This window comes from Camarhynchus parvulus, chromosome 15, assembly GCF_901933205.1.
Source record: "Camarhynchus parvulus chromosome 15, STF_HiC, whole genome shotgun sequence".
Classification (NCBI taxonomy): Eukaryota; Metazoa; Chordata; class Aves; order Passeriformes; family Thraupidae; genus Camarhynchus; species Camarhynchus parvulus.
Genome location: NC_044585.1, coordinates 3,352,696 through 3,372,832, shown reverse-complemented (window position 1 = coordinate 3,372,832; position 20,137 = coordinate 3,352,696). Strand labels below are relative to the sequence as shown.

At 44.7% G+C, this 20,137-nt stretch overlaps 2 protein-coding genes across 7 annotated transcripts; one reads left to right on the top strand and one right to left on the bottom strand.

Annotated features, from left to right (window-relative positions):
- Positions 1 to 1,119: 1,119 nt before the first annotated feature.
- Positions 1,120 to 5,844, bottom strand: C15H12orf43 (chromosome 15 C12orf43 homolog). The gene is made up of 6 exons (XM_030958840.1): positions 4,408 to 5,844; positions 3,984 to 4,032; positions 3,633 to 3,731; positions 2,956 to 3,029; positions 2,557 to 2,647; positions 1,120 to 2,171 (listed from the first exon to the last, which is right to left on the bottom strand). The coding sequence occupies exons 1-6, from the start codon at positions 4,661 to 4,663 to the stop codon at positions 1,838 to 1,840; spliced, it is 903 nt and encodes a 300-aa protein (XP_030814700.1). The 5' UTR covers positions 4,664 to 5,844; the 3' UTR covers positions 1,120 to 1,837.
- Positions 5,331 to 19,908, top strand: RNF185 (ring finger protein 185). 6 transcript variants are annotated; one of them, XM_030958844.1, is made up of 8 exons: positions 5,331 to 5,774; positions 9,664 to 10,027; positions 11,102 to 11,335; positions 12,867 to 12,885; positions 13,528 to 13,640; positions 14,169 to 14,223; positions 16,151 to 16,268; positions 17,391 to 19,908. In XM_030958844.1, exons 3-8 carry the CDS (start codon positions 11,154 to 11,156, stop codon positions 17,486 to 17,488), a joined length of 585 nt encoding a protein of 194 aa, XP_030814704.1. In that variant the 5' UTR covers positions 5,331 to 5,774; positions 9,664 to 10,027; positions 11,102 to 11,153; the 3' UTR covers positions 17,489 to 19,908. The 6 variants fall into 6 exon arrangements, with proteins under 6 accessions (XP_030814704.1, XP_030814703.1, XP_030814701.1 ...); XM_030958845.1 differs by lacking the exon at positions 5,331 to 5,774 and adding an exon at positions 5,929 to 5,982; XM_030958843.1 differs by lacking the exon at positions 9,664 to 10,027 and having other exon boundaries at positions 5,332 to 5,774.
- The last annotated feature ends 229 nt before the right edge of the window (positions 19,909 to 20,137 follow it).

Below are 20,137 nucleotides of genomic sequence, written 5' to 3'. Positions count from 1 at the left end.
CATTCTCAGCTTCCATGTAGGCTCGACTTCTAGTTCTTGGTATGCAAGTAACTGCCCAGGGCTCTAAGAGTCTTGCTTGCACTAAGTGAAGAGTTTTAGTCCCAAGGATCTACTTACATAATTCCTCTTCTAATTATTCCTCTCTATTTACTCTCAACATCCACATCACTGAGACATCATTAGCCAGACATGAAAACAGCCCCAGCTAACAGGTTTTTGTCTGTGACTGAAACTGAGCACTCTTTTAACTGTGAATTGGATGAAAAACCTTGAGACTGGAAGGGAGAACTGAAAAAGCCCAACAGTGAACTCTTCAGTTATCATATCTGGGAATATCAAAATTACAGATATCTGTGAAAAGTTTCATTGATAAGAGCTTCCTCTAGATACCATCAACAATTTCAGTAATGAGATTCTCTGAGGGATTTTATCCTAGAATTGTTTCCTAATTTCCTATGTACACCAGTTGCAAATATATCTAATTTCCAGTTAGCATAAAAATAAACCCAAACCAAAGCAAAAAGAAATGTTTAGGCCACAATACATTTGAAAGCTCAGGTTTAAAATTCAGTACACTGAAGTTTTAACTGCACATAAGGCAAGTAACTTCTGCTGGCACATTCTGTTAGATTATAAGCCAAGTTTCTACTTACCTTTTCTATTTTCTATTTTCAGATGCCAGCTGTGTTTTCTTGACTAAAAAACCAGCAAGAATCTTACACTTTCCCATGCTCAAAGAGCTACACTTCACTCTTGGTTTCTCTAATCTGGCTTTCTGAACTTCTGAATCCAATAAGTTGGATGTTCTGAAACCCAGGAATCTTAAAAACATAAGTATTTATCAGTAACAGTTAATCTCCTGAAAGACTGGGAGGTGAAGAATAAACAGACAAAGAGTGAAAACTACCAAACCTCACAGTATTTCAGGGAGAAAAGTCATTAACCAGCCCAAACAAGGACTGAAAGGTGGTTTTTAAATTATGTTTAAGTCCCTCCTGTAGCAATTTCATGGCATTGATCACCCAGCAACTAAAAAGCCATCCTGAGCCACCTCTATCTCTGCTGAGGACAATCTGAATATTGCAAGAAAGACACTGTTGTACAAAACCTTCCAAATTAAGTAGGTCCAAGAGTGTAGTAAAATTTAATAAAAACAGATGCCATAAAAAACCCTATACATGAAAACAAAATCAACAGAGACAAGTGGAACAGTAGGATGCATTTACACCAACCCTGAAATCAGCTCACCACACAATGTCTATGTGCAGGAGCCCTGGAGAGGTGCAGATTGCAGAGGGATTAGCAACACAGCAGGTTTCAAAAACAGATTGTTATGATGTTTGCAGGGAAAAAATAAGGAGCCCTGATTTCTGACAGAATGCTTTTGATAAATGAGCCTCCCAAGGCTGGAGCTATTCTTAGTAGTCTACAAGGAGGCCAAGAGAAAATGCAGTTGATCACCTGTTGCCATGTAAACCAAATTCAATTCATCATGCACTTTCTGCAGAAGGGTTTCAGATGTGAAGGGACAGAGCAGGAGGAATGCAGCTCTGATCACATCCCTCTGCCATGCACGTCTGGCACAGCATTTAATCCTTTTAGATTGGGCCTGCATAAGCAGCAGCACAGCCAACTGCTGTGTGAGGAGAACAATGTTCCCTTCCTCAGGGACACCAGGAGCACAGGAAGTCCCTTAATTAGTCTCTCAGGCCACTGAGCTTTCAGAACAGATGCTCTGCCAATTAATTTTCCCTCATCTGCAGCAACTCCTGTTGTTAGGTTTTCTTTCAGTTTCCTTCACCCATCACAACCACCTGCTGTTTGCAGAGCAAAATCATCATTCTTTTTTCTTCTTCTTCTTTTTCTTCTTCACAGCTCCTGGCAGCACAGAGTTCTCTCTGTGGTTGCTGTTCTGCCTCTCCTGCTGGCCATTTGCAGACACCAACCGAGGCAAATCTTTGCAGATCTGGTCACGCTCTGCTGGATCTATTATTTTCTCTTGAATATTATTCTCTTTCCTAATTTTCTTCTTCTTCTTTTTCTGGTTGGGCTTTACAGAGCCCTGACTCTGATCCTGGGACAATGCAGGGAAAGCACTTTGCTTCAGGATATCTGCAGCTGACACGGCAGCCTCCTGGCACCTCTGCCACTCTTGGTCACTGTCTGTGTCACTGGAAAGGTAACAAGAGGGAAGGAAGTTGTGGTGCACTTCTGCCTTGAATTCACCCAAAACTTGGGACAGCAGAGTAATCTGAGATGGGAACACACAACAAACACCCAATGGCTCTGGGGCTCCCACACCTACAGTTTGCATTTAACTAGTCTGAAGGCCAATGTGTTCTTTACACACACTAGGAGGGGAAAGAAAATCCCCCACAAACATTTCTCATTCCCCAGCACTAAAAAAAAAAAAAATTCTGGTCTAGTCAAATATGAGAGTCATAAATACATACTTCTCAAGCTCTTCAGCTTCCTATTCCCTTGTGGGAGTCCCAGCTGCCTGTGAAATGTGGGATGCAGCAGTACTGAGGAGCAGAGCAGCCTTCAGCACCTCACCTGGAGCTAACTGGCCTCCTCCTCCTCGCTGCAGGGCAAGGCTCTGGTTTGCCACAGTCTCCAGGGACAGAGGAAGAGAAGAGGCGAAAACCTGAAGTGTGGAAAGGGAGGTTTTAGGCAGGATACAAAACAGAGGTGGAAGCAATCAACTGCTGTTCTCCTGGAAGCTTCAGTGCTGTTTCTGTATTTCCACAGTGCTTGACAGCAATTATTTGGGAGGACTTGGGGCACAGAGGTCAGAGCTGCAGAGTAACAGCCCTCACAGACAGCACCAGGAATTCTTTCAGTGCAAATGTTTATTTGTCACTTGGAAGTACAGCTGGTGATGGACAGGATCCATCCCACATGTCAGCAGTTAATAATCACAAAACAGCCACAATGGCTGAGCCTGGAACTCACCATCATCCTCAGAGTCAGACTGTGCCAATGGAGTCTGTGATGGGCCTGATGAGTCCTTCAAGACAGTGATGAAACTAAACAGAAAACCCCAGTCAGACCTCAGACAGGTTTGTGCAAACTGAGCTACAGTTGGGTATTTCTGGGAAACAAGACTGGAGGGAGATGTTGCATAGATCTTTTTGTGTTAGTGAGGCTGCCTCAGCTCCCTGTTTCCAGAGCAGACCAGGCCTTCTCTCCTCACCAGTGCAAGCCACAAGAACAGTTTAAAACCAGCATTTCTAAAGCCAGGTCTGAACAGCAGGAATTCCAGTTCTCCAGGGCCATACTTGCACAACAGACAGTGGCAGCCCAGTACCAGGCATTCTGCCAGAACAGCCCTGAATCAGGCACTGGTGTACGTTGTAAGAACAAATCAAAGATTCTCCTGCCAGCCTTTACATGATGAGCTCTCTTTTCTCCCCACAAGATGTCCACCACAGAAGCAAATGGAGACAAGCAGTGCTGCACAGAGTTTTGACCAGATGGGCACAGCACATCAGCAAGGTTAGGTCACAGAATACTGGAAGCTTGTACTTAATACAGGCATGAAGGAGACAAGATGTTGAATTTCCTGGGTTTAGCACACAAACACATCAGTGTAAGTGACCCACAGAACACAGGTTTCAAGCCTTGCATACCTGTCTAGCATGGTTCCCAGTTTCTTTGCCACGTGTGCTCTGAACTCTGGAGTTGTCTGGAGCTCATTGTCACCCTCCTGGCGGCTGATTGCCTCACGCCCGTTTGAAACAAGAACAAGGATTATCTCTTTCGAGGCCAGTAACATCTGGCCCTCTCACCCAAACTATTAAAAACATATTATTCTGTTCAGATTTAAGCATCATTTCAGATTATGTTTGGACTAATTCCCCAAACAGAAACTTCCCCTTTCAGTATGAAGTATCACAAGGTACAATGTAGAAGCAGCATAAATATTATACACTATTTTTTTTTCAGGGAAACATTAAGTCTGAAACCAGAAGCAAAAATACCTCAGGCTTGGCTGATCTTTAGGCGGCAACCGATCCTTTCTAAAGCCCCCTGAAAAGAAAGCAGCAAAGGCTCATTTGGAGACCTGCGGCCAGGACCTCTCTAACCCCCGTCAGGCACACGTTAGAGCATAAAGAACAATGCCGGCAAGCCAGCCCTGGCCCAGCTGCGGGGAGAACAGCTATGAGGGGAAGGGGGAACTTCCCTCAGGCCAGGACTGACGGGAGGGGCTCTGGGCCTGGCTGGAGGCCGGACATGACCTCGGGAGGGCCGGGCAGAGGCCCCTTCACTTCTGACACCGGCCCCGCGGCACAGAGGGATCCCCGCGGGTCAGGAGGAGCCGCGGAGGGGCCGGACCGGAGCGGCGGGGAAGAGAGGGGAGGGCACAGAGGGGGAGCAGAGCCCAGTCTGTCCGCCGCCTCTCACCGCTGCGCGGCTCCGCCCGCGCCGCCGCCAGCGCGGGGCAGTCCCAGGCAGCCTCCCGGAACCGCGCGGCCGCTTCCCCGCCGCTGTCCGAGTCCGAGCCGCTGTCGCTGTCGGTGTCGGGCCCGAGCGGCTCCTGGGCGCCGCCATCTTGCAAGCGCGGGACACGCTGGGCGCTAAGGTCCGGCCGCGGCGCATGCTGGGAGCTGTAGTCCGGCCGCATGGCATGCCGGGAGCTGTAGTCCGACACGGCTCCCATAACCGACTTTCACAAACTCATCCTTGTTTTAATCAGCTTCTGGAGGACACGGTTCGTGTCCTTGGGGCCCTGGTAACTTTCTAATCAGTTACTACACTGACATGAACATTTTTGCTGGATGTAGAAGCTGTGCCCAACCCTGATGCTTTGCTGACAGGCTGAAAACGAGAGAGCTGCTTTCTTGGAGATTTTCACTGCAGGTAGAACTGCTTTGTGTGCTCCTCATGCCATCAGCACTGTCACATTACGTGCTACATTTTCATCTCAACTTGAAATTTTCTGGTGTGATACAACAGCACGTTTGGTGATTCCAGGTGGGCTTCTGGATAACCATTTTGCTGTGGGTTTTGCCAAGCCTGCATGGTGCTGAAAGCAGGAAGAAGACTCTGTATAAATGTTTTTGTCCTGCTGGACACTTCCCGGTTTGCACCTTCCAACCTTCCCACCAGAGCTGTGCAGGCTCAGGCTGCCTGGCAGCAGACAGGCCACTAACAATATCCTTGGGCTCTTCTCTTTGTTTCTTCACTGTTCCCTCATGAAACTCACCTCCTTAGAGGAAGACCTTGGGTTTAGGATTCACCCATTCTCCACTGTGTAAAAAACCAAGCAATTTTGGGCTGTCTTGTACCTTGGAGTCCTCAGAGCTGGGACAAACCCTCCAGAAGTGCCTTCTCGGGCACGTCACCTCCTCTCCCTTGCTTTGGTCCCTCTGTTACTTTGGTTTCTCACGACTGTATAAATACCTTCATCAAGCTCGAAATACCCTTATCAAGCTCTCTGTTTCCATCCTGGAGTTTCTCAGCTCAGATTCTTTCCATCCTGAATCTGCTTCTCAGCTCAGATCCTTAGGCCTCTACACTCGTAAGTCAACAATTTGTTTCCCTCAAACTTCCTTCCTTCCCTTTCCGTCCTTCCTTCCTTTTCCGTCGTTCCTTTTCTGTTCTCCCTTCCTGCTCGGGCCGAGCATTCTCTACGAACCTCTCGCAGTCCCCGCGGCCGCCGTTTGGACGCGGCCCGCACCGCTCCGGGCAGCAGAGGCGCCCACGCCCGCAGAGCCGGGGGTCGCGGCGGGGCCGAGCAGCGCGGCCCGTTCGCCCCGGAGGAACCCGAGGTAACGAGAGCCCATGGGGCCGGGGCTGAGGAGGGGCGCGGCGGGCGGGTGTCGCCGCCCGCGGCCCCCGGCCCGGTTGGCGGAGCCGCGGCGCTCGGTGGGGCGGGGGGCCGGGCCCTTCCGCCGGCCGCGCTTCCGGGCGGTCAGGTGACGGGGCCCGGCGGAGCGGCGGCTCGGCTCGGGCGCTGTGGGGAGCCCGGACCCGCCGGTGAGCAGGGCCGGGCCGGGCCGGGCGGGGGCGGGGGGCGGTGGGAGCAGCCGGGGCCGGGCTGCGGCTCTGAGGCCGAGCCGGGCCGGGCCCGGGCGCTGGGAGGCCGGAGCTGTCTGCGCCCGCTCCAGCCGAGCGGGGCGGGGACGCCGCGGGACCCCGGCCTCGCCCGGTGCTCTGGAGGCGCCGAGCCCCCGGCGGGCCCGGCGCGGGTCCCCCGAGCTCCGTTCGCGGCCCGCGGCTGCCAGCCGGGGTTTGCCCGGAAGCGCCGAGCCGGGGCCGCAGGTGCCCGGTGTGCGCTGTGCCGGGCCGGCCCCGCCGGCTCTGGCTCGGGCTATGTCGAGAGGCGTCAGCTGCTGGTGCATGACATTGGTTATGTTGTATATTAATTTTCGCTTCTTCTTAAATCACGTCCGTTGTATATGATAACTGTTGTATTTGATATTTTTACGTTTGCTGCGAACCTGGGTTAGCCAGGCGCGTCTGTCTCACACAGGAAAACCATAGGGCAGCGTTACCCAACTGGTTATATTCCTTTTTTTTTTTTTTTCCTTTGGACTTTGTGAGGTAAGAGGATAAAATCTTTGTTGACAGATTTTTATTGGAGTCTATATTAAACCTTTATGGAACTGATTTAAAAAAAGCAATTGCTTTAATCACCTGAGGGTTTTTACTCTTTGCATTTACAAGGTACATGGACTCCTCGGTGTTCCTGAAACACCCGAGCTGGGCCCTGGCAGCACTGCCTGTAACACAGATGTGCATTGCAGAATCCCAGTTAATGAAACCAGGCCAGGCAAGGCTGGAAGGCAAATGGCTGCTTTGGCAAGAGCAAGTGAGCACATGAATTCGTGTTTTGGGACCACTTTGTGGTGATATTAAGAAGCAGGTGCCCAATGCTGTACAGGTTACAGGAAGTGGAAAGAAGAACTCGAGAAATGTTTCCAAGGAGTTAAAATGTAACATATTTGGGGGACAGAGAAGAGTAAAAAGGTAGTGAGAGATAAATATGTATTTAATGATTAACAACAAGACAGTCGTGTTAGTTAAAAATATCTAAAATGACTGTCAAGAAGTCAGTACACTTCTTCTAGACACTGTCGGCAGTTTTCAGCTAAGATTACCTGGTTGTACTTGAAGCCCAGGCAATTGTAATATGTTAAGTGTCAAGATTGTTCTTAAACTTAGGAGTGGGCATTTTTGTATAAACTCTCAGTTATAGTTTTATATTTAAATTGATTTTCTAATGTGAATATTCCTTTTGTAAATATTTTTAAGTGTCAGAGAATGACACTATTACCTTAGGGATAAGAAAAACACAACGACAAATCATCTTTTTGATTCAAACTGCAAAAGGTTCAGGAACTAAATCAGATATTGTTTCATAAAAAAACTAGATTTGGATAATTTAAATTTCAGTAATCTTAGCTAAAATAAAATTCATTAGAAATATAGAAAAGGGTCTTTCCTGTGGAATTGACATCCAACAGTGCTGCTCTTTTTATTTCATTGTTATGGCAAAGAAGAACAAACTTTGGGTTTTGTTAATAAACTAACCAAATTTCTATATCCTTACCAGAACTTCTTCTCATTGTTCATGGAAAAAATTAAATACTTGAGACATCCTAATGTCATGCTGTGAACACAAGTTCCAGGACTGTTTTGTATAGGTGAAATTAGCTTCTAATTTATACTCCCTCTTTGCCTTTCCCAGGTTGAATTAATGTCCACCTGCTGTTTCCAGCAGATTTTTTTTTGTGTACCTTAACTTATGGTGAAAACTCCTCTAAGCTGTCCTGAAGTGTTTTTCCTGTGTTTTGAGGGCTGGGCAGTGTACTTTGGCAAATGCAGTCATTGGCTGAGTTCAGAATGTGATCTTTGACAGTACCCTTCAGCTCGTGCTTTCCTGGTGAGCAGTAGATTTACAGATGAAGTTTTTAAAATATTAGAGGAAAATTTCTTTTTTACTGGCTGTTAGTGAGATCTGTACCCAGCACATGGACATTCCCAGGCCCCTGCACTTACTCCTGCCATGGACCTCCTGTGCTCTCAGCTGTCACCACGCAATTCCAGCTCCTTTTGGAGTTCCACCCTCCCAGGTACCTCCACTTCCATGTCTTCATGCTCCACCAGATTTCTGTGTTTATTTAGGAAGCCTGCTAGCAAATGAGTTCCTTGTTTCTTAACTGTTCATCTGCTGCCACTCTTGATTCTTGGATGTAGTAAAGGTCAGTCATTTTTCAGAACAACCTGTTGGGATATAACATAGGGATTGTGATTTGAAGGAAATAAACAGGTAATCTAGATGGTTTTTATGAAGCAAAGATACCATTTTCCTGTAAATATGTAGAGAGCAAAGAATGCCTGCAGTTAGGTACCAGCTGATTTTTATATCCTTTCCCTTGTTTTGTTTGTTGCTCATCATGCCTCCAGGGTTGATTTGGAGACCTGATCTGAAGGACAAGTTTGTAGCAAACCTTGACTGGCATCCCTCAGTTGTGTTTACTTAACCCCAGAAGTCATGTTCTATCCCAGCGTACTGAGTCTTCCTCCCCAACTCTAAAGCAAATTGAGAATGGGGTTGGTTTGGCCTGTTGTGTTAGTTATTGATTTTTTTAGTTTGTGATTTGCTTATGGTTTGTTGGGTTTTTTCCCCCTAGAGAGTTTTGTGTGAGAGTTTAAGTTTGAGTGACTGTTCAATTTTGAGCTCATTCTGCACTCAGAACAAGTTCCATTTGCAGTTGAATTTGTACTTTAGGATTCAGAGTACACTCACAAGCTACACAATATGTGATTATCAAATGTAAATTTAGCCCCTGGAAGCTGTTCCACATTTGCTTCTTTGTATATGTGCAGATGGACAGAGCCCAGCAGCGCCTGTTACAGACCAGTTATGTTAAACTGGGATATTCCAGGGACAAAATCAAATGTTTGAGAAGGCTTTTATTATTTTTACTGTTGTGTTTTGCTGTGGTTTTGATATTTTAAATTGGTTATGTCCTAACAGGTCACTGGGCCCCATCAGCCAATGAACAAATACTTAGGAGAGGATCCCCAGTAGAGATTAAGGAATGACCTGTTCTAGGAAAGGAGATTCAGTGCCTGTTGCATTATGTCATTTTAATCTTTCTTCTGTCTCAGCCATCTTTATTCCATATCATTACTGATATTTCTCTGGATTTCTTTGTCATCCTTCTTCATAACATTTTATTTATTTGTTGTCGTTACTAAAACTGAGGGTTTTTTTCAGTAAGTTTTTGTGGAGATACAGATTTTATCTTTTTGACAAGTCTTCAGATTTCATTGTGTTAATATACAGAATTTAATTTGGAAAAAGGAACTTTTTTTCCACATTGGTATTAGGGACTTTATTTATCTGCTGCTTGTACACTTCCTTTCCTTGTGTTATATGTCAGGATGTTTCTTGTGACCATTCTGTAAAGGGATGCACTATTTTTTACAGTGTGTTGAACTCCTTGGTTTTAAGGAGGTTTTCTCAATTTTTATATTAATATATAGAGATCCAAGTTGATAAGTTTTCACTTCAACTACTGAGCAAGACAGGTTGAAGATTCTGGTTGTAAGGACGTGTGAAAAATCCAAGTGTCTTTGGCATACAGTTTGTAGGTTGGCAGCATTTCCATCTGCCTTGCTCTAACATGGATTTTAATTTTGTACAAGGAGCTGGGTGTAAATGGAGTCGTGGTGTGAAATGCTCAGAGTCAGCACTACTGAAAGCAGCGTATGTTGAAGTGCAGCATCTGTGAATACAAATCTGCCCTTCTGGGATGCTGTGCAAAATGATGTAACGGAGTGAAAAAGCTCTGCAGAGATAGATTTCACCTGCTGTAACTGAGGCTTTGCTGCAATACTTCACCAGGCCCGGGTGTGATGCTTTCCTGGCTGTGCAGTGGGATTGTGTTGTAGGAAAAAGCTGTTGGCAGTAACAGCTGGAGATCCTGAGGCTGTAGTTTGCTGCCCTGCACCTGAGCTGCAGCTCTGCTACAAAGAGGCAACACTAAGGAAAGCCTTTATTGCTTGGGGGGTAAGTTGGAATAGAAATTACCTTCTAAAAAATTCAGGTTGCCCTTTGAAAATGCTTCCCTGTTTGTACACTTGCAAAAAGTTCAGATAATCTGAATCACCTGCTTGTTTCTCACAGCTTTATCTAAGTATTATCTAAGTATTCCTAAGTATCTAAGTATTCCTGTTCCTGCAGCTTCGACATGATGTTAGAGTTTCATGAAAAGCATTGTGAAACATTTTAAACATTTGTATGTTTCTGTAGCTACTGAAACTCTCTTAGTTCTTGGATTACAAACCTTGTACTGGTAAAAGTATTTCTGGAAGGGCAAATGCCTTGTGCTGAGTCTCAAATTTTTAGGTACTGTGGAATTTACATATCAAGGAATTACACTGTAGAGATTGTTGCTACTGAAATAAAATAAATACTGTTCTTTGGTGAATATGATTATGTTAATAGGAGGCAAGAGCATGGAAGTAAAATTCAAGCACATTAAGCTAAAATTTTCAACACTTCTGCATTACTACCTTACTACTAGATTAGAAATGTTTAATAGTTTGAAAATACTAGAAATGTTTGATAGTCATTTCAACACTGCTGTAATAGCACCTATATACTGCTCAGGAGAGAATTCAAGTTCTAAGCTACCTTTGCTTGCCATTATTATCATTAATATTCCAAACTAATGAACATAGAACTTAAAACTCTGTATTTTTGTCAGTCTGTTCAAAGTGTGAATTACGTCATGATTAAATTCTTTTCTGACTGCACTCTGTTATAAGTTGTGTTGAATTTTGGGAGAGCATGGGGAGCTCGTTCTCCTTACAGCAAATGGCTTTTATGAGAAAATAAAGGGGGCTTGTTTTGGCTGTGGATGCTTATCAGTGACAGTAAAATACAGGTCACACTATGGGACTGTAAAGTAGCTTAGTCTCTAAAAAAAGATCCCTCTTGGCTACGTTAAACTAAAACCATCAACAACAGGATTCAAGAGCTTCTTAGATAAGTCACTACCAGTTTGGAATGGGGCCAGAATGCAATGTTCATAATGCCAATAATTGTTTAGGTTTGTTTGGTTTTTTCCCTTTCTCACAGCTAGGATTCCAAGAGGAAAATTTTTTTGACTTTGTTTGGGCAGTCCTTGAGGATGGCAAGCAAAGGACCCACGGCTTCTGCATCAACAAAGAGCTCCAGTACTGGAGGGACCAGTGGTAGCAGCAGCAGTAATGGTTCTGGGGACAACGCTAATCAGGACAACACTTTTGAATGCAACATCTGTTTAGACACTGCCAAGGATGCAGTTATCAGCTTGTGTGGGCACCTCTTTTGGTAAGTGCTGCAGCCCCACACACCAGCCAGAACACCATCTGTCTGATCCCATAAAAACCTGGGATGTTTGTCATTCTAGAGGAGGGACTGTGGGTTTGGTTTAGGAGGAGCTTGGGTTTGCTCCTCAGCTGTTTTTCTTTGCTTGTATTCCAGGGGTTGGGTTTCCTGTGTCCTAAACTCCCTGTATTGCTGGATTATTGTGTGAAAGCAAACAAACAAACAGCCCCACACAGGCAGTTCAGTGCTCATTGATACTGTTTGCTTATGTGTGTTATTTTATTTGTGCTGTCTGGCCTAGCACAGATAGGTTCTTTAGACATAAAATTCCTTTCTGACCTCTGCATACCTAAACCTGGATATGCATCTGGGTTCTGTAGGCCAAATTGTAGTTTCTCCTCCAGGCTTGCTCTTTCTTCCTTTGAAACCATTAAAAAATAGGCAATAAGCTTTTACATATGGGCAATTTCTCTTTTCCCATGATATTACACGTGTTAGGAAATTTTTACTTCTTTAATTTGACTTGGAAATAATATACAGCACAGATATATGTGCAGAATTATGATGTGGGTAACTTGGTTTGAATATACCCTTTCTTGAATGTGAAGAAGTTTAGGATTGACATGGCCAAATGTGGACGGGTTGGAGTTTATTTTACACAGTGGGCTAAATCCTTAATTAAAAGAAGTCTGAAAGTGTTTTTCTCCTGTGTAAATATACATAACATCTGAAAATCCAGGATTTTATTTGGGGAGATGGAAAATCACTGGCTTAGGGCGTGTTAAGATAAAATAACATTAAATTATTGCACAAAAGGATTTAGAGTAATGGAACCTTAAAAGTACCAGGTGTCTTGTCTGAATGGTGTTATTGAGACCATTTTGAAAGCAGATGGCTGCTTAGCAGTTTTATCTTGTATCTTGTTTGTCTTTGACCTTTTTTTAATTTGCCATAGCAATTTAATCTGTTTAATGGGAATTTCTCTGCCCTGAGCAACTGAGTCTGATCTCAGTAGCTGACCCTGCTCTGAACATCAGGTTGGACTAGAGGCTACCTGAGGTACCATCCAGCCTTAGTTATTCCATGGTTCTGTCCATGTGGCTGATGTTTTGCCTCAATTTCTAAGATCCTAAACTCTCATTACTGACATCTTGCTCATTTGCATCTTGGCTCTGGGATAGTTTTTCATGGTATCAGAAGAGAAAATTTGTACAATAAACCCTAAGATTAATGCAGCCTCTGTCTGGGCCTTTGGTATGGATGAGGACCCAGGAGTGGGAGATGCACAGAACCACTTTAGGAATTTAGATTGCATAACCTGAAAAAAAACAGTGGAGATCAGTCTTGGGCTGTGTTTGCAAAAATGATTTTAATGGGAGGCTGCAGAACTGGCCCAGCTGGATTCCAGGATTCTGTTGTCACCAAGCTGCACTATCCCTGTACGCTGCACATTTGTCATATAGAGTTCAGTAACTAATTCTATTTTCCTCCCTTTTTCTGCTCTCTGAACAAATTGTCCTGGGAATGCTCACAGTTGGCCTTGTTTACACCAGGTAAGACAGGTTTTCTTTTACTTTGTCTTTCATCAGCTCCAGTTGCTCAATAAAGCCCTTGGTTCTCTGGAGTATCCCCCTCTTTTCAAATGTGCTTTTCTCTCCAGGGCAGTCACAACCTGCTCATGCAGCTTAATGTGCAACAGCTTGCAGTCTGCTCTTTGAGCAACAAGAAAACTTAGATTCTGTTCCACTTACCTCTTCTTTTGAGTTTCTTAAGCCTTGCATAATTGCAGTTTTGGTACAATTACTGGAGCTTGCAGGGTTTAGTTTGCAGGTTTAAGTGCTGAGTGTACTTCTCTTTGCATACATAGTGTTTTACATAGTGGTGCCATTATAGAGAAGGTGGATGACAGGAAGGCCATCTGTGCTAGCCCTTGGCCTTTGCAGGACTGCTCATACTCTCTATTTCTTATTTTACTTCAGTGCAGATCTGAATGTGTCCACATCAGCAAGTTGTTCCCACCAGAAAAACAGCCAAAGTGCCAACTCCACTTTGGGGAGTACTTGGCACTTACTAAAATGTTTTGCTCCAGAACTTTGTGAGAAATTGCTAAAGTCTTTCTGCCTGGCTGCAAATGCGGTTTGCATAGTTATTTTTGTGGTATTTTAGTCGTTTTCTTATAATTTCCTTTCTTTTAGTGGCTAGAGACCAGGCCAAACAGACAAGTGTGTCCTGTATGCAAAGCAGGAATCAGTCGAGATAAAGTTATTCCTCTCTATGGAAGAGGTAGCACTGGGCAACAGGACCCCAGGTAAGAAACCTAAATTAAACTATTTTCAGTTGAAAATTAAAGATGAAACTTTAGTTTAGGATCTTAAGGTTAAAATGTAAAGTGCAGGATTCACAATTTTAAATACTTTGTCAAAAGACATAGATCAGATATTTCTGCCAAATATTTCTGCCTTTTTCAGGGCCTGGGTTTGCACACATTTCTTGTTCTACTGGCTATTCATTTTAATTTGAATCAAGTGTTAATTATCAGTTACAAGTGGCAGGTTGCAATGATTGTTGTCTGACCAGAGAAGCTTATATTAAATGTTCACATCCTCAGTTTTTAGCCTTTGCAATGGGTATTTGTTATTCAAAAGTGCAGTGTTATGTGCTGCTGAAGGTCCAAAGCTGCTCTTGGCTCTCTCACACACTGCCCCAGCCCTGCTGGATGGCCCCAGGATACTGTCAGGAGACTGTCTTTTATGGTGGTTCTGATTATTAGCCAGTCTACTGCAGATACTGTTGTCACATGTCCTTGCACTTGAGCTAATTTCACAACTTCCTGCAGAGAGAAAACTCCACCACGACCCCAGGGACAGAGACCTGAACCAGAGAACAGAGGGGTGAGTGATCAAACAAGCTTGAGTGGTTTAGTTGTTATTGATAGTGGTATTTATTCATCCTGGAGGACATAATGTGTGTGAGAGAACCTGCATGAGGATCCTGCAGCTTACACATCCTGCTCTTCTCAACAACCCCAGCTGGTTGTTCATGAATCATTGATAGCTGTGGTGTGGCAGAGAGCTCCGTTCCTGTGGTACCTTTAGCATCCCAAAGAGCAGCCCAACTTGGATCATGCTTCATGAACACAGCCCAGTGTGCTGCCACTGGAAAAGCTTTTCATACTTGATTGTTCTCCACGTTTCAATATAAGGAACGCTTTGCTTTGAAAATTCTTTGTGCAAGTGTATTTCTGTCAAAACTTACGTGTCATTAATTAATCCATGTATTAATTTAGATTTTTGACACCTGCTTCTCCCATTTCAATGGGATGTTACTATACCATGGCATTACAAGCAAGAGGAAGTCAATATCTGTTGGATACATGATGTGAAGAGGCATCTGTGGTTTTGTTGAGGAGATTACATAGGGTGAATGTAAACAGAAGCTGGCACAGATGGAGCAGACGTGGGAGTAGGTGGTAGGACAGACCACAGTGTGCTTCAGCATGATGGCAGCAAGCATGACCTGATGAAACAATGGCACATTTCCATGTAACTCAGCCTGGGCTCCTTGGAGAGGATTGTCTCCCTCATGCTTCAAGCAAACAACTCTGCAGGGTGTGATTAAGGTGCATTTCTGTATTGAATGTACTGGGAGTTCAGCTGTTCTCTTTCACTAGGGCATTGCTGCCTTATTAAATCAGCTCCTGTACCTTACTTGAACCTTTCAGCTGGTGCTGCTGTAAATCAGAGGGATGGGGTAGGAAGGCAGGGCAGTAGTGGTGCTGTTCTCTTCAGGTCCTGTACCTGCCACAGAGAGCTTTGCTGTCCCTCAGAGTTAGTGGCAAAATGCTTGAGAAGAGTGTGGTCAAAAGACCAACTCCTCAAATCAGGGCTCAACCAAGAAACGTTTGGCTTTTATTATATGAGTAAAATCATCTTTGTCCTCCCATTGTTGGTGGTGGTAAACCAGAGGGTGTTTCAGAACTGGTATCACTGTTTTAATCCTGAGGTGAGAGGACAGAATGCTGGATTACAGAACTGTGGGCTCTCCACAGTATTTAGGCATGACACAAACCCCTAGATTCACACACAGTCAGTTCTCAAACAGCACACTGCTTCTGCAGAGCAGGATTCATCTCAATTCAGAACACTTATTTTTGACTTGATGTGGTATTTTAGTCTAGATCCCACGGGGTCAGTGTTATTGCATTGTAACTTCCTTTTTTCCTCCTTTCCTTATGTCTTGCATTCGTGCCCCAGGTGATTTTGCCACCTTAATTTAAGTCCCCATGGTAATTTTTTTTTGTGGTTTTCCTATGCATCCCACTGGCAATGTATCATTCCACTGAGTGTTTAACTGATGCACATGTATCACAAAAATCAATTTAGGTTATTTTCTAAGTACCTTTCCTATATGGCTAACAGCTGTTAACACATGATACATTGTTAAGACATTCTAAATAGCATTCTTTCTGTTGATTTTGATACATTGGCAGATACCTTCTATTTTAAGTTGAGAGAGGTTACAGTTGAGAAACACTGTCCTAATTTGTGGCTCTCAAGCAAGAGCTGCAGTTGCTAGTTTTCATTTTCTCAAACCTTTGGGTTGCTTGGTGAATTTGCTGCTGTCTGAAACATTTTAAACCCAGGAGAGCTAAGGGGATATCTACAAAAGTGTGTCAGACTGAAAGCTGCCAGACAGCTTGGCCCTTCTTTAGCCGTGGGAAAGCCACGGGAATGAGAGGGAATATCTGCACATCCACAAAATACCCTGAAATAGGCTCTAAGTGATTGGTACCTGTCTTCTGTTCTTTGTTCTCTGCAGGGATTCCAGGGCTTTGGGTTTGGTGATGGTGGCTTCCAGATGTCCTTCGGAATTGGGGCGTTTCCCTTTGGTATATTTGCAACAGCCTTCAACATAAACGACGGGCGACCTCCTCCAGGTACCACGGGTCCTCCTCCTGTCCCATCACAGACATGTTCCAAACTCTTAAATAACCTGCTAAAGGGCAAAATATTCTGAACAGTAACCAGTGTTGTCAATAGAAACACGAAATGAGGGCAAAAACACTCTGTGGAGAACGTGGTCTGTGGCTGGTATGTTTTGTACACAGACTCATAAAAGAAGCAAGTTTGTAATTTCCACATAATTTGCTGAAGGCCCTCCTGGGAGACCAGTGACTGCAGAGGAACAGTGGCACTGGAGACTATTCTCCTCTAATTCAGATGTCTCCTCTGGTACACCAGCAGACTTCTCCTGAAAAATGAGACAAATTGGACTAGACTTTCTAATAATAATAAAATGGAGTCACTAGGGGTGTATGAAGGAGACCCAGATTTTAAAAACAGCAGGAAGGGACCATTTCCTGAAAGATGAGAAGGAAAAATTTAAACTGGTGCTCTGTACCACAAAACTATGATTGCAAAGATTGTTCATTTTTCAGAAATTCATCTCTGAGATAGTCATCTGTATTCTACAAGAAGTAACTTCCCAGTGAAATTACTTCACGTTTTTGATTAACAAAAACCAGTTGGATTACTCCAAGGGGTGACCTTGCTCTCTAACAATGAAGTAATCCCTAGAGAACCTCCTCCCCATCTTCACTGTAGACAAACTGAATCTGTTTTAGAGCAAGAACACCTACTGCCCAGGGTTTTCTGAAGTTACTTTGTGAAAGGTTATGCCTGCAAATCTTCCACTATGTTCATATGGCACAGGAATTATGAGGAACAAACTCATTCTTCACATCACACCAGCATTGCCATGGTCCTGCGCTGTCCTTGGGACAAATTATCTTCCCTATTAACTATAGTTCACTGTCCCCTGAAAATCTGCTGGGGGTGGGACTGAACTGAGGAGTCCTGCATCAAGATACTTGTGTTCCTTCTGATCTGCCCACGCAGCCAGCCAGGCTTAGGGTAGGAAGTAGCAACTTTCTCACCAAGCAGATTCATTCTTTGCATATTTTTCAATGTATGAATATACTATATTCAGAATATACACAATCTCAGAGAAAAGGAAGGAGCTGAACTGTTGTTTGTTTTTTTTACTTCCTGTTTTCCAGCTGTTCCAGGGACTCCTCAATATGTGGATGAGCAGTTCCTTTCCCGCCTCTTCCTGTTTGTGGCACTGGTGATAATGTTCTGGCTGTTGATTGCATAAGTCTTTTCCATTATTCTATATATTCATGACCAACAAGGCCACTGAAACAGTTACAAACTGCATCCCCATCCCATTTTAAACCTCTTGGTGTCTGGTTCCATAGCTACCTATGGGCTTCAGGAATTGGTGGTACCACAGCACAATGAGGAATCTCACATTTTGCACCAGAGTTGGTAATTAAAACATTGGTTTAAAAGTGTATTTCAGCTCAGATATCTTGTACAACAGATTCCTGCCACAAACCATGGGCCTAGCATTGAGCTGCACTCCGAAAGGGAGTGCTGCTTTGAAATCCTGTGCCAATCAGTGACACCAGGCCTGTGGGATACACAGTTATCCCAACAGACTGGGCAGGTAAGGGAACTTCTCCAGTGTGACCAATATCTCCTGCTTTGTAACCACGATGGATCTGCCAGAGCTGCAGATGTTGTTTAATGTCTCCATCAACATCTGACCTTCTCCAGGAAGTCATCCCCAGCACTGCTGGGACTCTCTGGGGCACAGCACGTGATGCAGGCAGAGCCAGCTCTGGGGACTGGTTCCGGTTTCTTTTCCGTCTGTTATTTCCCAGCGTGATGGAAAACCCTTCCTGATGGTTCTGATGGCTGTTAGAAGAAGGGATACAAATTTATGCTGCAATTTTTTAAAGCCTGAGCATGCTGGAGCCAGACACTGGAAGATTCTCTGGCTGTGGAGCCAGGTGGGGCTGCTGGAGCCAGCCCAGTTCCTCACTGACAAACAGTGTTGTTTGTGTTCCCCGGCTCTGTGCAGCACCTGTGGCTGCACTCCTGGATAATCCCCTCCCAACCTCGTCACTGTAGCGACACTTATCTTTCTCAAGGCTTTGAGACTTTCTACACAAGGTCATGTACTCCAGATAAAATCCTATTACAGACCTGTGAGATCAGCTTGTCTGGGGAGAGGAACAAAAGGCATCTTTACGTGAGTTTTGAGGTAAAACTTGTCATACTGTAAAATTACACAGGAGAAGACCTGAGATCCTGCCTTTGCCAGCACATGCTCAGTAGGGAACATTTGGAAGACCTTTTCTCTGCAGGTGCACACAGACCTTCTCCCGTGCCACAGCAGAACAGCTACAGCATCAGAGTCTCTGCGGCTAAAATCTACCAAAGATTTTAATTTGGAGTGCTGGAGGAGACCACAACCATTAATGTGCTGAGGGGATATTGCAGAAGGTGAGCAATCTGCAGCCACTTTGGAATCCTTTTGGGTATTCAGCTTTAAAGAGTACTCCTGATGTATTTGTGTAGATTCCTTCAAAACAGGTATGAGAGATTCCCTAGCAAGATGAACAGTTCATATTTCTCTGACTAGGCAATTCCATTTTTTTTCCTCTTACCTTTTTTAGATTTTTTTTATTCCGGTCACTCATAGTCATAATGATTTTCTGCAAGATGAATGTTGTGACTTCCCTGGCAGTAGACAGAAAAACTGAAAAGCAAATCAATTAATAGAAACTTTGTTTCAATAGCTTGGGATTTTTTAGTGTATGGCAGAGTTTCCTGGGCAGGACACTTTTAATTAATTGTTATAGAAGTTTATTTATGTAATTAAAAACTGTTTCCTTTTAGTGTCAAGACAGAGTATGACTGAAGTTTAACTTGCCTACCTCCAAAATTCCATCTGGCAAGTAGAATGTTGCAAAGCTTCTGCAGTGTTTTGTCACGTCAGATTTATACCTGACTCGATAATCTGACAATATATTGCTCAACTATTTATAGTTGAGGTGGTGCTCCAGCTTTTGCTGTGCGACACTTCTGAGTAGCTGAACTTTGGCATAGGGTTCTTCTCAAGTGTGTAACTTGGTAACTGGGGCCCTTCCCAGGAGGACAGGCTGTTTTGTTTGGTTGTCCTACAATGTCGCAGCTCTGGGTTCCTCTCCTGCGCAGTCAGCACCACCTGCTGATGGGAAGGGAAGGTTCATGTGACGGTAAGGGATGGATTCCTCCCTCTCCTTTTGTACGGAGAAACTCGATGCTGAGAGGTTATGCAGGGAGGAGAAAGGTACCCCTTTGAAGCCTTTATCCCATAAAGAAGATAGAGAAGTGACTGCAATAGATTCAAGAGGTACTGAAATATATTTAATTAACACATTTTAAAACCCAGAATTTTAATGGATCGGGGGTGGGGGTTTCCATCTAGGAGTGAGAGAGATAATGGATTTAGAGAAGGCTGCAGAAGCATGACTGAGAGCTCTTATTTTCCGGCAATTCAAGGATGAAATAGTCTAAAAGTGTTAACGCTTGGTTCCCCCTTTCCCTGGTGTGCTTTTGTATGTACCCCTTCCCATAACCCGACCGCACACGGCCCGGACGGCTCGGTTAGTGCGTTACCGTTCCTCCTCACTAATTTTCACTGTTGTGAAAGTGATTTAGAATTAAAAAATGGTTTTACATTGAGCGGAGTGCGCCGCCGTTCCTTTGCGCTGCCTGGGGGCCGGGAGCGGGAGCGGCGGGGCCCGCCCGGGACCGCGGCACGTGCGGGGCGGGGCTGCGGGCGGGGGGCGCCGCCATTGGCCGCAGGCACGGAAAGGGCGGGGCGGTTGCGGCGGCACCGCGCGGGGATTGGCCGGTGCGCGGGGCGGGCGACGCCGATTGGCCCGTGGCGGGGGCGAGGCGGGCGGTGCGG